Source organism: Oratosquilla oratoria, chromosome 31, assembly GCF_046742065.1.
Source record: "Oratosquilla oratoria isolate Oo_2021 chromosome 31, ASM4674206v1, whole genome shotgun sequence".
Lineage (NCBI taxonomy): Eukaryota > Metazoa > Arthropoda > Malacostraca > Stomatopoda > Squillidae > Oratosquilla > Oratosquilla oratoria.
The window spans coordinates 15235046-15250260 of NC_134807.1; the positions used below are offsets into that span (position 1 = coordinate 15235046).

General features: G+C 39.9%; 1 protein-coding gene across 2 annotated transcripts in view; it reads right to left on the minus strand.

Moving 5' to 3' along the window:
• Positions 1 to 15215, minus strand: part of LOC143041453 (N-chimaerin-like) — a 37613-nt gene that overhangs the window by 15521 nt on the left and 6877 nt on the right. For both annotated transcript variants that reach the window (XM_076213345.1, XM_076213344.1), the window contains exons 2-9: positions 14228 to 14280; positions 12384 to 12582; positions 10553 to 10802; positions 8676 to 8827; positions 6542 to 6678; positions 4985 to 5158; positions 2232 to 2369; positions 1621 to 1726 (exon numbers count right to left, since the gene is read on the minus strand). In XM_076213345.1, the coding sequence (XP_076069460.1) occupies positions 1621 to 1726; positions 2232 to 2369; positions 4985 to 5158; positions 6542 to 6678; positions 8676 to 8827; positions 10553 to 10802; positions 12384 to 12582; positions 14228 to 14279 (1208 nt within the window). In that variant the 5' untranslated portion in view covers position 14280. The remainder of the gene's footprint in view (positions 1 to 1620; positions 1727 to 2231; positions 2370 to 4984; positions 5159 to 6541; positions 6679 to 8675; positions 8828 to 10552; positions 10803 to 12383; positions 12583 to 14227; positions 14281 to 15215) is intronic.

Below are 15215 nucleotides of genomic sequence, written 5' to 3' on the forward strand. Positions count from 1 at the left end.
ATTACTATTAGAGGAAACATCTACTTATAGAGAAATTATTCTACTTTATTATACTGCGATTGTCCCTCCATTATGCTGTCCCCCACCCCACTCTTAATACTGTCCTGTACCACTTCTTATTAATAATATGGAACTATTTGTGTATCAGGGTGCAAACAACACTTGGAACTTAAAAATTAATCTCTTTAATTTAACACAAAAGTACAGTACACAACACTCCTTTAAAAAAAGTGCAGCAGAGAAAAAGAAAACACAACACCCTATCTCTACCAGTGCACAGTTGTGACTGGAAAGCAAAGCACTGGTAGCTAGCATATGGCAACCATCCTACATTATATACCTAACAGAACTTTTACAAAAATAAACATATTATATGTATGTATAAATCATTTAATACATATTAAAACAAAATGAACATACATGGAATTATTCAACACTCCTTCTCACAATCACATAATTCAAAGTTAAATCACACCAAGCATAGGTCTCAATTTTATTTCCTATATAGAATATATGGTAATTGTTTTAGGTAGTAGTTGTGTGTAGTTATACCTGCAAAGTCCCAAGCACTACCTTCTCCTTCATATGCTCTATGCCATACGCTGGTGCCATACCTGTATTCCATAAATATTCATGTATTTTGTATAACATTCCCTCTAAGCATTTTTTCATGCAGGTTCCTCATTAATATATGTCATCTTAGGATGCCCTATCTTAGGTTTCTGGGATGGCATCTCCAGTTCTCCTCGCTCATGAAATCTCACCATGCATCTCTTGCCTTTGTACTTTGGCATCTGCAATATTTCACTAATTTCTTTAGTTCCACAGCCCGCCTTCTTTAGTCCAATGACTTGGGCAATTATATCTTTAGCTAATTCCTTTGTAAGGGCCATGGTAATGATACAGACCCTAAGGAAATGAAGAAAACCAGTGTGAAAAAGGCAAGATCCCAAAGAGAAGAGTTATTTGTAAATGCTCTTCTCACTGCAGTGTGGAAGTGACTGGATGGGTTTTCCCTTATTTTCCACTCTGTTGGCCCAGCATGACAGTAGGGGGTTGACAGGCACATTCTATCTACTTAAATGCCTTTCTATTTTCATCATAAACATGCGGCTGCAAGGAGTACCACATACTTTTGGTGAGTATTGTATATATATATATATATATATATATATATATATATATATATATATATATATATATGTACTGTTATCATCATTAAGTTCTGTGTCCCTATTGCAGTATCCCTGAAACATTGTAAAAGCCAGCATCAACTATCAACTGGATCTATATATCTCTTAGTCAAGATCCTAAGCTTGGTCTTTGGATGAAGTACCAGCTCACAGGGCTGTTCCCTGAATAGGGATGAGAAAAATTGGAAGTTTTACCTCTGGGGAATAGTCACCTTGGCCTCTCAGAGAGAGATGGCACCACAAATAAGGTAAGGGGCCTAGGTCAGAAGACATCTGAGGCCATTACTTTTGTCCTATGTTCTTAGGCTGTTGGAACAGATAACAGTATAAGTATTCCTAATTAAAGGAGAAAGAAGAGAAACCATGCATCAGCCCAACCAAATGCTAAACAATTCTGAATGTAATTTTTTTTTTTTCATCTACTTACCTTGATAAGTGCTTAATAACAGCACCAAGTGTTGCTACATGTGTTTCTGGGAGGGAATGTAATGCTTCTCTTATGCCACTGATTTTGGCACTTGTATCCAAGAGTTCTGTAAAGAAAATTTGAGAACCATGAAGAATCAAAATGAATGGCATACTTCCTTACATATATTACTTCCCTGACAGATCTTTATGTGGATCCAGTTACTCCTGCTAATTATCTTTAGGCTGCTGTTTTCTACAAGAGAAACCTAATACAACGAAACAAAATATCTAGAGAAACTCAGTGCCACCATAAAACTGAATGCAATCATATCCAAGTGAAACTTTACAAGCTACATAATGAGAAAAGAAAAGGTGGAACAATGTCTGTAATCAGATATTTTCTTTCAACTTAACTGAAAAAGTGTGTGCTATACAAGTACCCAGCCATAAAAGGATGTAACAAATCTCAATGTGAACTTCAAAGCCATTCACTTGAGTATATCAAGTCCAAGACATTACCTTTGTATTGAGATAGTTTACCCTGCTAAGATTATATAAAAAACTTTTATCAACAGGTTCAGAAATACCAAGGGATAAGAAGCCTCAATAACTATAACTAAAAAGCCTTACTTAGAATATCCAGCAGCTGTGAGTAACAGCTAAGTGTGATGAGGGGAATGGGTAGTAGCCGTAAATAAAGTTTTAACACTCCTGCAACTACATTGACGTCTCCCACACTCTTCTCACACAGCTGAGTTTGTGCACCATCTGAAAGCATATCAAATATGGTGGAAGAAATTATTTGCATGAGAACATTGAAACAATGTTTCTACACCCCTATACAGTAATTCAAAATTACACAAAGGTGTGATGTATACCATAGATATCCATAGTCCCTAGTAACATTAGAATAGAATATAGCTAGACTATGGCAGATGCGTCATTACCAAAACTATTTTGTATGTATGTTTGTATGTATCAATCAATCAATTGTTGCCTACAGTTTCAATGATTGGAAAACCTGTAGCCCCACAATGGCTGGCAATGGTCCTCAAAATCTCCCACAGATCTCTTCAGGAAGAAACTTTAGACTGTTGCATCAGTGTACGACTGTCTCTATGTCACCAGCTGAAACTGGTAGGGAGAGGAAAGCAGTTGCTGGGTGTCAGCACTTCATGTATGAAAAATTGCTATAGAAATATAGTTAACACCGATAAAGAAAGATCTTTGGCCCATTCCAGAGACCATGTGCCAGGGTATTGATACATACATATACCAAAGGCTTTTTCCCCCTTATAAGGAAGGTAGCCAAAAAACAAAGGCATAAAAACCACTCCCACCCATTCCATCCCTATCACACTCCACTCCCCTCCACCCTCTTCCTTCCCTCTTATCTTGGCATCTCCTGGATGGCGGGTCATCCCTGCATCTTGTCCACTGCCCTTGGTTTTGATGAGTATAGAAAAAGGGCAGCTTTGCTGTCCATCTTGCAGGACCACCATATGAAGGTAACATATCATTGGTCCTTATCTAACCCCATGATGGTAGAATATATAAAAATAATAGGAACAACACAAAACATAAGATCTCTTCATTCAAAAGAAAACACCTTCAGTGAACCTGCAATCACAGAATCTCAGGGTCATCCTGTCAGCTAGGAAAGCTATTTTCACAATGATGGACATGGCACAACTGATGATGTCACTGCCTAAGACTTCCAAAACCAATGTACTGACTGACCCATGCTATCCCAGCATCAACACACTTGATTGGCTGACATGTCTCTCTCTTTGCTCCTATTGGCTATAACTTTTGATAATTGTAACATTCAGAAAGGGAGCAACACTCATTGGGTTCTGCCTCCTAGTATGAAATTGATAATATCTAGCCTCAAATCTATATCCTTGATTTCCAATTATCATATTTAGATTTGAACTATACCAAAGGCTCCCTTACAAGGGAGGTAGCCAAAGTCAAAAGGCATAATTCCACTCCCACCCATTTCACCCCCATTCACCACCCCTCACTCTCGTCTTGACTCCTCCTGGATGACGGGTCATCCCTGCATCTTACAGTTTTCAAGTCACTAAAAGATAGATTACATTGATAGAAGAGATATCTTGACCAAGGATAGATAGACTTTAAGAGGTTAAGAGAACAAATTAAGGAAGACTACATGTCTAAAGTATGTGAAGAAATACAGTTTTTCATATGATATGATATGGTTTAACGTCACAAACTCCCCCCTATCGGAAGGCTAGGATGGTGCCCCTCACAGAGGGCTTTGTAGAGTGGAATTTAATGAACCATGCCCTTGGTTCAACTTCACTGGTGGCAGGATTCAAACCGCCATCCCCTCGACCTTTGCCACAACTAACGACGCCCTAACCCGCTCAGCCAGCGAGCTTCCTATATAGATGCATTAATACTTAAAATGGCTTGGAAAGAGATATAGCCCAAGCTGGAACAATACATGAATTCAAATCTAAATATGATAATTGGAAATCAAAGATATAGATGAAACTGTTCATAAATTTGAGGCTTACTATGATAAAATGGAGAGTAGGAGACAGGATCCAATGAGCATTGCTCATTTCCTGTCTATTACAATTAGGTAAACATTAGCTACTTCAGACCCTCCTCTGACCCAGCTGTATGTGCAGTGTCATCAGCAAACAACAACTGGCTCACCTCACACTTCTTTTCACTCTCACTTCCCATCTCCAAACTCATCTTCCATCCTCCCATATAACTCCTGTACCACCCTATACATATACATGTAAGTACCACGGTGAGATTACACTACCCTGATGCAGCTACAAACTTCACTTCAAACCACTTACTCTCTCTATTCCCTACTCTAACACAAAATCTACTACTCATGTAAAAACTTTCCACTGCCCTGAACAACCTTCCCCCTATCCCATACATCTGAAGCACATTCAACAATGCCTTCCTGTCTACCCTGTTATATATATTCTCCAAATACATAAGACCCCAAAAGACACCCTATCTTTTGCTAAAAATTTCTTAATAACAGCCTTATTACAATTCTCTATGGGAGAAAAATATGAAAAAGATTTCTATTTCCCTTCCTCTGCCTCATTTTGTCATCTTTTATAACATGCAGAGGAACAGTGTGACATCTTTCTGTTCCCCCTGCCACAGAAGCATGTGAGGGATAGAAATCATAGAGTGCATGGAGTACTAAATGAAAAATTCAAGAAGGGCATCAAAAAAGAGGGATTGTAGAAGTGCTCAGAGTCCATCAATGAGTGAAGATGATTCTCTTGTTGTATCACTAAAGTCCCTACATTAGTACATTAGTATGAGAATATTTTGTACAATTAAATAATACAAATGGAGCAAAGAGATAGTCTTACCTCGTTCAAAGGCAATCCTCAAAGCTTCAATCTGATCCTGTGAGCCTGGAACCCTGTAGATCCCTTCTACCAACAGTCCCCGTGCTTCTACCTCCTCTATGCATTCTGTGACAATTCGTGGGACCAGCATGGGTTGATTCCGCAAACTTGTAGTCAGGTCAACACCAAAGACACCTAAGTAAGATTAACAAAACTAAACTGAAAGTCCATGTCAAGAACTACATTAGCTATTAACCACTCAAGTCCAAGATGTCATACAGTGAAAAAAAGAAGAAAAAGAAAAATGTCTGGTAGTAGTCACAATATAATTGTACCATAAACATGGCTTTAGTTCTTTAGCTAAGATAGTTAACCAACTATCTTCAAAACCAAGAGGTCCCTCTAGGCTAAATGAAATCATCTTAAGCCAAAACAAAATCACAGGCAATGTGAAATGCTTTACAGATGGGAAATAATGTGGAGACTGAGTACCCAAGATTGTAATTGGGAGAAGACATATATGAGTGCAATGATTTAAGTGAAGATAAAAATGTACTAACAAGGTTGAGAAGGAAGGTGAGCAAAACAGGGAATAACATAGTATATTAATACATACATACACCAAGGGCTTTTTCCCCTTTACAAGAAGGGTAGCCAAAGTCGAAGGCATAATTCCACTCCCACCCATTTCATCCCCACATACTCCACTCCCATTCACCACCCCTCCCTCCCTCTTTTATGGGCTCCTCCTGGATGACTGGTCATCACTACACCTCGCCCACTGCCCTTGGTCAGAAACAATGCAGCAAGACAGCACATACATAGCAAGGCCACTTCATTTAATCAGCAACCTCCTCTCCATCCCCTCATGCATAAAAAGAAAAGATGGGGAGAAATCCCTTCAGGCTGCATCAAAATATCATTCACACATACTCCCTATATCCCCCCTTCCCCAACCCACTCCCTTCCGTGCATCACAGCATCATCCATACACAACCATTCTCCACTCAGCACTATCTTCTGTCTTCTCCCTTCCTTCCTCAACAGACATCCCCCTCTTTAGAATACTAAAGCAGCAAATAAGTGATACAAGTCTAGCATGTGTTACTAGTTACACTATGATTTTTGTAGATCCCTTGACCAGGTCACCAGATACAAAAAATAGAGTATTTTTATGCTCTGTACTTTTTAAAGACACTGTATAAGTATTCACACTCACAAACCCACATCACCACAGAGTCAGTAGTCATAGAAAAGTATACACACATTCTGCCTTGGCACTATGGGGGGGCCATGGACTGCAATGATTCTAGTCAGGCAATTCAGCTAATTAGTTTCTCTGAACCACAAGGAGCCACCCATACTGGCCTGAATTAGGGACTGAGGAGGAATGTTTTTAGCTCCAGGGTGGGTGTCTCAGCACAACCTGAGCCACAAGCCATCATTCCGCTTTTAGAACTCCAATCTCCCGTCCCTGCAGAAATGCCACTCACAGCAAATATGTGGGTTGGTGATCCTTAACAACATCAGTACTATCTACAGTAACAATTCAACATTTCCACAATCTCCACAACTTACTGTGCAGGTTTTTAAGGTCAGGACAGCACTCATTGGGCACCTTGGAACTGCACTGCTTATGACATTTGAAGCCACAGTCACGACACTTGACACCTTGTGACACAAAGCCCCACAGGAAATGCCCACACAAGTCACACCTGCAACAAAGGAATGAACAAAAGACTGACACAGTTCTCTGGTATACATTGATATATACAGTAATGGAATGTACAAAAAAACAGAGAAACATTCTAGTTTACACATACATACACTCCAAATTACAAAGACACAAACTGAATATAAAGCATCATACATACATACATACATATACCAAGGCTTTTTCCCCCTTCCAAGGGAGGTAGCCAAAAAGGGAAAGGCATAAAAACACTCCCACCCATTTCATCCCTAAATACACTCCACAGCCCCCCCCCCCCCACCCTCCCTCTCATCTGAGCACCTCCTGGATGACGGGTCATCCCTGCACCCTGCCCACCGCCCTGGGTCAGAAGCAGTGTCGCAAGACACAGCACATCCACAGCAAGGCCGCTTCATTTAATCGGCGACCCCCCCTCTCCGTCCCCCCTTGCATATAAGGAGAGGACGGGGAGAAATCCCTTCGGGCTGCGTCAAAATTTACTCATGGGAAGAATAAAAAAGAAGAAAAATATTGTATGCCTGGTAAAAGTTAGAAAAGAAGATATGCAATCAAAACCTGAAATATTACACTAAGAATTTTGATTAAAGGATGAGGCATGGGGGCCAAACTGAGGGCAATGTTGATTGAGGGACTAAAAATGGATAAATAGAAGCTGGCTGAAGTGAAGTGAATCAGTAGAAATATGGATGGCTAAAAGGGTTACATGAGGAGACATCAGCTAAAACTGATGAGAGGAGGTCAGCTGTTGGGTGGAAGTGTTTATATGAGAAGACAGTTTACATCAGTATGGACACTGAAAATATTGAACTACAGGATCAAAATAATGAGTCCATAGCCTCAGTAGACCCAGTGCCCCAAAATATCTGACTATAGCCACTGGGTTGGTCTACAGGTCACTAGAAGACTTTGTATTATCATCTGAATTGGTGAATAAGTTATTTGAATTACTATGTTCTGCATGATCTGAGGTATATGATGTTTGTTGCCATGACAATTTCATGTTCAATATACACATGGACAAAGTGATATGGGAGGTAAATATGAGGGTGATGGGCAGAGGATTGGAGATGGATAGAGAGTTTGAAAGGATGTGGGATGTGAGCCAGTTATTGTTTGCAGATGACACTGCACTTGTGGAGGGTGACAGCAGTTGGTGACAGAGTTTGGGAAGGCATGTGAAAGGAGAAAGTTGAAAGCATCGCCTGCCCTAGGAAAGAGGACCACCGTTCGTTCATCCCCTTCTTCACGTCAGGAACTCCGTCACCGGCAATACCGGCGCCCCGCATTGGCGACCCGTCTCCAGCCGCCGACACCGACGGAGCGCTCTGAAGACCACGCTGCGGCACGGATAAGGCCCGCCTACGGTCACCCGCAGACCTGCGTGACCTCCGGGCGCCCGTCCGACTACCGCGCCCTACCCAATTCCATCCCTCCGTATTGGAAGCTCCGCACCGCGCCTTCCGCTGATGAATCCCGCCATCTCCAGGAGCGACCACAGGTCTTGAGAGAAGCCGCCCCGTCGCGTTCCTTCGGTGGACGACATGTCCTCATGCGCGGATCCCCCAACTTCCACTTCCGCCGCTCGCCCAGGCTTGCGAGTAAGCATTCCCCTCGCCGTGGTCGTGCGAACGCGGAGGGTGGGGGAGGTGTGGTGTAGTGCTGTCCTGGGCCCTGGCGCTCGACACGACGAGCAGGGCGCCATAGGTTTAGAAGGACTCTTGGGCACAAGGCCCTCGTTGTTAGATATGTAGGACAAGGCATAGATTTCCCTCTGCGTAGGGAGTACGACGTACACACCAAGTCAGTCTAGAACTGTCCCTCATACGGTGAGCATGTGGCTCTCCTGTTGTGACTCACATATATACGCATAACCCACTTATTAATAAAGACACCCAACGTCCCCCCGCGTTTCTGTTGCACACGAAGAATATATATATATATATATATATATATATATATATACACACAGAAAGAATAAAAAAATAAGCAACCACTAACCAATGCAGTCCATGAAAAGTATTGGTATTGAAGCGGTGAGGGCGATCAATCGGAGCATCAGATGAGTCATCAGTACGTAGAGTCTCTGAGCTGTGTGATGGGTGTTGCATATGCAGCAGAGTGCTTTCACTCATTAAAGTAGGCTGGCTGTTCTGCAAGGAATACAAATACATTGCATCAGTTTTATGAATATTTAATAAGTCACATAGAGAAGGCTGTTAATTGAGAGTATCAAGAGGGGAAGAGAAGGAGTATTTGGGGGAGAATAGGAAGAGTTTAAAAAAGATAGAGGATGTGAAGACCAAATTTTTGTAGTAAAACATATATGTAAAGAGTTTTTGGCAAAAGGTAAGAAACTCATGACAGGATCAACAGGAAGGCATTGTAGGAAGTTTTGTGGATGTATGGCATAGGGCCAAAGTTGTTTAACCCGCCTGGACCGATGGCCTCAAAATTCGCAACCCCCTAGGACCGCATTTTATCATAGAAAAATCAACTCTTACAAATTACTCTGGAAAAAATTCTACTGTTAGTAGACATGACAATGCATCATCCTACAAGTTTTTATTGCTCTACTCACCATGATTGTCTCAGAATAATAACCGATAGTTGGAGAAGATTGCGGTAGCGGCAACTCTCTGCCTCTCTGGCACAGGTGCAGCGTGGCGTTTTATCTTACACTTATATTATCTACTAATATCATACTTATTTTACACTTATATCACACTTACATAACACTTATATTTATGTTTTTACGTGATTTCACATGTTATACGTGTTTTCACTCATATTGGCTGATTATGGTTACGTATGTTTTATCACTCATTATTCAATACGCACCCACATGTGAGTTTTATACAGCTATGAACATTATCTTACACTTATATTATTTACTAATATCATACTTATTTTACACTTATATTACACTTACATAACACTTATATTTATGTTTTTACGTGTTTTCACATGTTTTATGTGTATTCACTGATATTGGCTGATTATAGTTACGTATGTTTTATCACTCATTATTCAATACGCACCCACATGTGAGTATTTATATAGCTATGAACATTCTTATCTTACACTTATATTATTTACTAATATCATACTTATTTTACACTTATATTACACTTACATAACACTTATATTTATGTTTCCAGTTTTCTTGTGTTCATGCTCACAGTACTACCATAGGCCTTACCTCACGACCAAATATGGCAGCGCTACCAATGCTGGCGCGGTTTTTATTAGCGCTCAAAGTAGCTGTCCCATTTAAGGACAGTCGGACATTTGCGACACAGTCCTGTTTAAGGCCTGTCGGACTGGATGGGTTAAGGGCAGTCAAATTTTTTTTTACTTGAGTTGTAGTTTGTGTTAGGGTTAGAAAGGGTAAGAGTGACAGTCAGTTTGTTACCATTAGTTTCTCTTACACAAGGCCTAGACTTCCAGGTAACCAGCAACAGCCTCTAGGTGGGCCCATAAGTCACTCAGGGAAGAAAAATTGTGTTGCTGTCTATGTATTGTTAGTGTGGGGCAGTGTAGAATGAGATGCTCTGTGTCTTCTAAGTGGTATTTGTACCTAGGGTAGATTGGATCTTTTTAAAGTTGGGTGGTGTTCTGAATGCAAGTCTGCCAGTGTGGTTCATACCTAACTTCAGGGGGATTTGTCTGTGGGGATGTCAAGGGGATGTTGGAGTATTGAGTTTGGTTGTCTGTCTTGGAAAGCCCATTTCATGATCTGAATGTAAATGTGCTTTTGTGTGGATGTATTGTGTGATACCTGTGAGGTAGATTAATGTTACATCTATCTACTAAAAGCTGTTAATTAGTGAGCTTATACTTTAACCAAAAACATAAAGAATATATAATACACCTACTTCCTTATTGATGCCACTAGCTTCAGCCAAGTTCTTCAGCCTCCTGCGCATAGTCTTTGTGAGGGTGTAGTGTGGAGAATTGATGTAGGAAGCTGCTGCTATGGTCTTCATGTAGTCACCTGCATGCATCTCCATATGCAACATGACTAGGCCATCAGCTACTAGGTCGTGTATTGTATCAAAACGTTTTTCACCCACGTAGTGTTTACCATCGTAGTATAATCGATAGTGTTTAATCTTGCCATTGTACCTGAGAAGACCAGCAATTACATTAAAAACAAAAGGTGTAACATGACCACTTGTTATAATTCCTAAACACAACTCAGTGTTGTAAGAGTAATTAATATGAAAAGTTTGGACTGATACATCAATATAGATATCAACTGTAATAGATGAATGAGACAGTGACAATAACTGGTTTTCATCACAAGGCATCCTCAGAAGTATACAGGAAAGATGAAAAAACTTTATCAAGTGTTCATGGACCTTGAGAAGGCATTTGTAGAGTTATGAGAAGAGTTATAACATGGGCACCAAAAGGGATGATTGGTCTTCCAATGACTTTGTATGAAGGTAGAAAATCAAAGGTAAGAGTAGCAGGTGAAACCTCAAAAGACTTAGGGATTTTTGTTGACATTCATCAGGGATCTATCCTCAGCCCACTGTTATTTATTCTAGTCAGGAGTATGTAAGGTGTTACAAGGATGGATAAAGTGAGAAACATGATGATCAATTAAGTAGAGAACACAAATGGAGTTGCTGGACAAGGTAGATCAGACTGCTGAGGTGATATATGAAAAGAAGGCAGAAAAAATAGCAAAAATTGTAGAGAGCACTGTAAAAGTGAAAAGAGTGAACATTGGTGGATGGACAGGGTAACAAGGGCACTGAATGCAAGAGAGATGTAGTTTAAGGATGGTCTTTTACCACTACTGCCCATTTCCAATACTTTGCATTTCTTGGTATTAAACCTCATTTCCCATTCTTGGCTCCATGCAAAAATAGTGTATAGATCTTTTTGTAATAGTCTATCGTCCTCCTTATTTTTCACTCTTTTCATGATTTTTGTGTCATCTGCAAACATGTTTGATAGCTTGTTCTTCCTTCCATCATGTCAATGACATATACAAGAAACATTATTGGTATAAGCATTGAACCTTGTGGTACACCACTCGTTACTACTCTCCATTTTGACATCTTACCCTTTACTACCTTTCTCATGTATCTTTCCTTCAAAAAGTACTTCATCCATTCTAGCAGTTTGCCTCTCACTCCTCCAACATGCTCCTGTTTCCACGAGTTGACTGCAAGGTACTTTGTCAAATGCCTTCTCTTGCATCACATCAATTACTCTCGAGTAAAATCTTAAAAATTTGACACACACAACCTTCCAGATTTAAAGCCAAACTGACTGTCTGTCAGAATGTTTATCTTTTCAAGATATTTGGGCCATTGATCTTTCATAATCCTTTCACGTAATTTCACTATTATGCTGGTCAGTGAACCATCCTATAATTTAGTGATGTCTCCTTATTTATACTTGTTCAGATTGACCTTTAAATTTCAGAAATATGTGTAAGGCCCTAAATCTTATCTATAAACCAAATTTCAGCAAAATTAGAGACGAGGGTGTTAATCTTAATTTTTTGTCTATCTCACAGAGAATGCCCCAATATTCTAACCTCTCACATTAACCTCACTTTTTAAAGATTATTGCATCAGAGGTAATGTGACTGTAATGTAAAGAAATTGCATATGGATAAATGATACAGAATTTAAGCAAATGGACCATCATTTGGAGCAGGATGCCATCTTTCCAGCTGATTCTCACCTCAGACTCAAAGAAAAGCCACCTGGTGTACTCTGGCTCAACCGAACCAGGTACTCTCCGTCCTGCTGAAGCATTCCCTCACACATCTGACGTGGTTGTTGTCCATGGTACTCAGGGCCATATTGGGGTGGTCGATCTGGAGGGCGATCTTGACAAAGTACTGCGGCTGGTTTGGGGGCTTCCTGCTGTAGCTGGTAAACTGCAAATGAGGTCAAAATTCATTGCAATAATAAACCAATAATAAGATCAAATGTGTACTTATTGGTAAGTTAGAATATATTTGCTTACTGTGAAGAGTCTCTTTAAAAAAAAAATCAATAAAAATAAATAAATAAATAAATAAACTTGGTAAGGCTGCTAAGCTGCTAAAATCGGATCAAAGAATGTCAAAATAAAAATACGGGTGCACTTGATATTCATCTTTAAAATGTTGAATCACCAAAACTAAATAATATTGTAACTGAGATCTTACTGTATGCACCATTTTTATATTATGAAGTAGTGGGTGGTTTTCTTTAGTTTAATAAAATTTGACAAAATACAATACCACATGCACTAACATTACCAAAGTGTAATGTGGGGAACAACTGTCACCAATGGCAGGTCCTATAACAAGGACAGCAGAGAAAATAATTACCCTACAATCCATTTTCAAGACCTATCAACCCTCTCATCTCCACCTAGAGGTGCAGTCCCAAGAGGCTGTCACTTGATCTCAGGCCCATGATTCTCTCTATCACCTTTAACTTGATTTCTTCCAACTTTTCACACATGGAAAGCTGACAATCAGAAACTACCTTCCCCATCCTACTACTTTCAGCTGGTGACACACTAAATCCCACCCTAATACAACATGGACAACAGTCCAAAGTTACTTCCCAAAGATCTATGGAGGGCCCAAGAACCACTGCCAGCCATTGTGTGGTTGTGGGTTCCAGTCAGTAAAACTCAAGGCAGTAATTATTATCATCAACTGTAATGTCCATGAAAAAAGCTCCTGTCATAGGTCCCACCTCTGTCATTTTTGTCTTTTGATTCAACTATTTCCTCTTCTAAGTTATTCCCAAACTTGAGGCATATCTATGGAAAGCTAAGTTTCTTGAAATCCTCCCCCAGGCTTCTTGTCTTTTTCACTTATTTTGACCTCTAGTCTCTCTCACACCCTAAACAAAGAGATCTTCCTGTCAATTCTATCAACTCTTTTTACTCTTCTGAACACAACAATCATGTCACCTCTCTTTTTCTGTGTTCAAGCGAGAGAGTAAACAATGAAGTATATTAAATGAGTAGCTCCTATCTACAGATGGGTGAAACTTCTGTCAAATAACATGAACACAGTGAGATTACCCAGTCTTGACACGAGCAAAATAACCTTGACAAGAAGCTAAGCCTCCAAATACTGAGAGATGATCAGCTGTGCAGTTGCAACAGCACTGAGATATGATTTACTGGCTACCTACACTTCAGGCAGAAATGCACTACTCTCTGCCAGCATTATGACATAGGAATTTCATCTGTCATTTTACTTGAATAAATGCTTCAGTTGAACTGGATTTTAAACTCTATTGAAACTCATCCATGGAATAATATGCTATACTATATAGTTAGTGACTAAAGAATATGAAAAGAAAAACTGGGTTTTAGCAGGAGTGATGCTCAACTCATTCTGAGACCAAAATACTGATGGGAATGTTAACCCAATTTCTAACTACCACACCCAAGTAAACATACATACATGAAAAACAAACTTGGTGTTATCCTTTGAATCATACTACTGTTCTCCCCACAAATGTATGTTATGGTATGTACAATATGAAAAATTTATAAACAATGGGCTTACTTACGGTAATTCTTCCATACTGTTGATGACTTCTCAGCATTGTCAGATTCATTCATACTGAAATATAGATTATAAATTAATAAGTCTCTTATTGAAAATTTTATTTATGTTTTCTCTCTCTCTCTCTTTTTACATTCAGCTGGTGGTATTTGTGTGATCTCATCAGTTGGTGTGTGGTGTTGAACACTAGCATACAAATGAGTATTTATCATATATAATACTCTATGGAGAGGAATTGTTTCTGCCTGCAGATGTCTTATTGGGGTGGTTTTGGTGCATCCCAATTCTTTATTTTGTATAGTTTGCAAAACTGTCTATGTTTTGCTGATTGTTCAGAACCATGCTGTGGAAACATAGATGAGGGTGGGTCTCACGAATTGTTTGAAGATATCAAGTTTATTTTCTTGTTGATTTTCATAGTCAGATTCCTTGTGTAAGGTGAAGGTCATACAACGTGAGGCCTAGAATTTTAGGGTTCTTTTCCAATGGAAGAGTTTGGGCATCTAATATCACTGAAGTTTTTTTTTCATGATTGTCTGGGGTATTGGCTGCTTGTTATTGTGGCAAAGTAGCATGCAGTTGATACTTTAGGGTCTATATGGGGCGCCCCTATGGACCAGAGCCACACATCATTTTGTCTATGATAGAGGAAAACTCTGTTCATAGAGAAATGATGACACTTTTATACTACGACTGTCCCTCCGTTATGCTGTCCCCCAACCCCTTGTTGCTGTCCTGTACCATTTCTCTGAGTATTCATTTTCTGTGGTGGGGGAATTCCCTGTGGGGAAAAAGAATACTGCCACCAAGTATTCCTACTTGGATCGTAAGAGGCGAGAAGAAAGGGACGGGGATTGGGACTAGGCATCCTTCTCCTTGTAGCCCCACAGGGGACATTCCTAAAAGAAAATGTAAAGGCATAAGAGGGTCTGGGAGTTTTCCGACCAGCACCCTAAGGTTTGGGTCTTTTAATGTGCGTGGATGTGGTACAG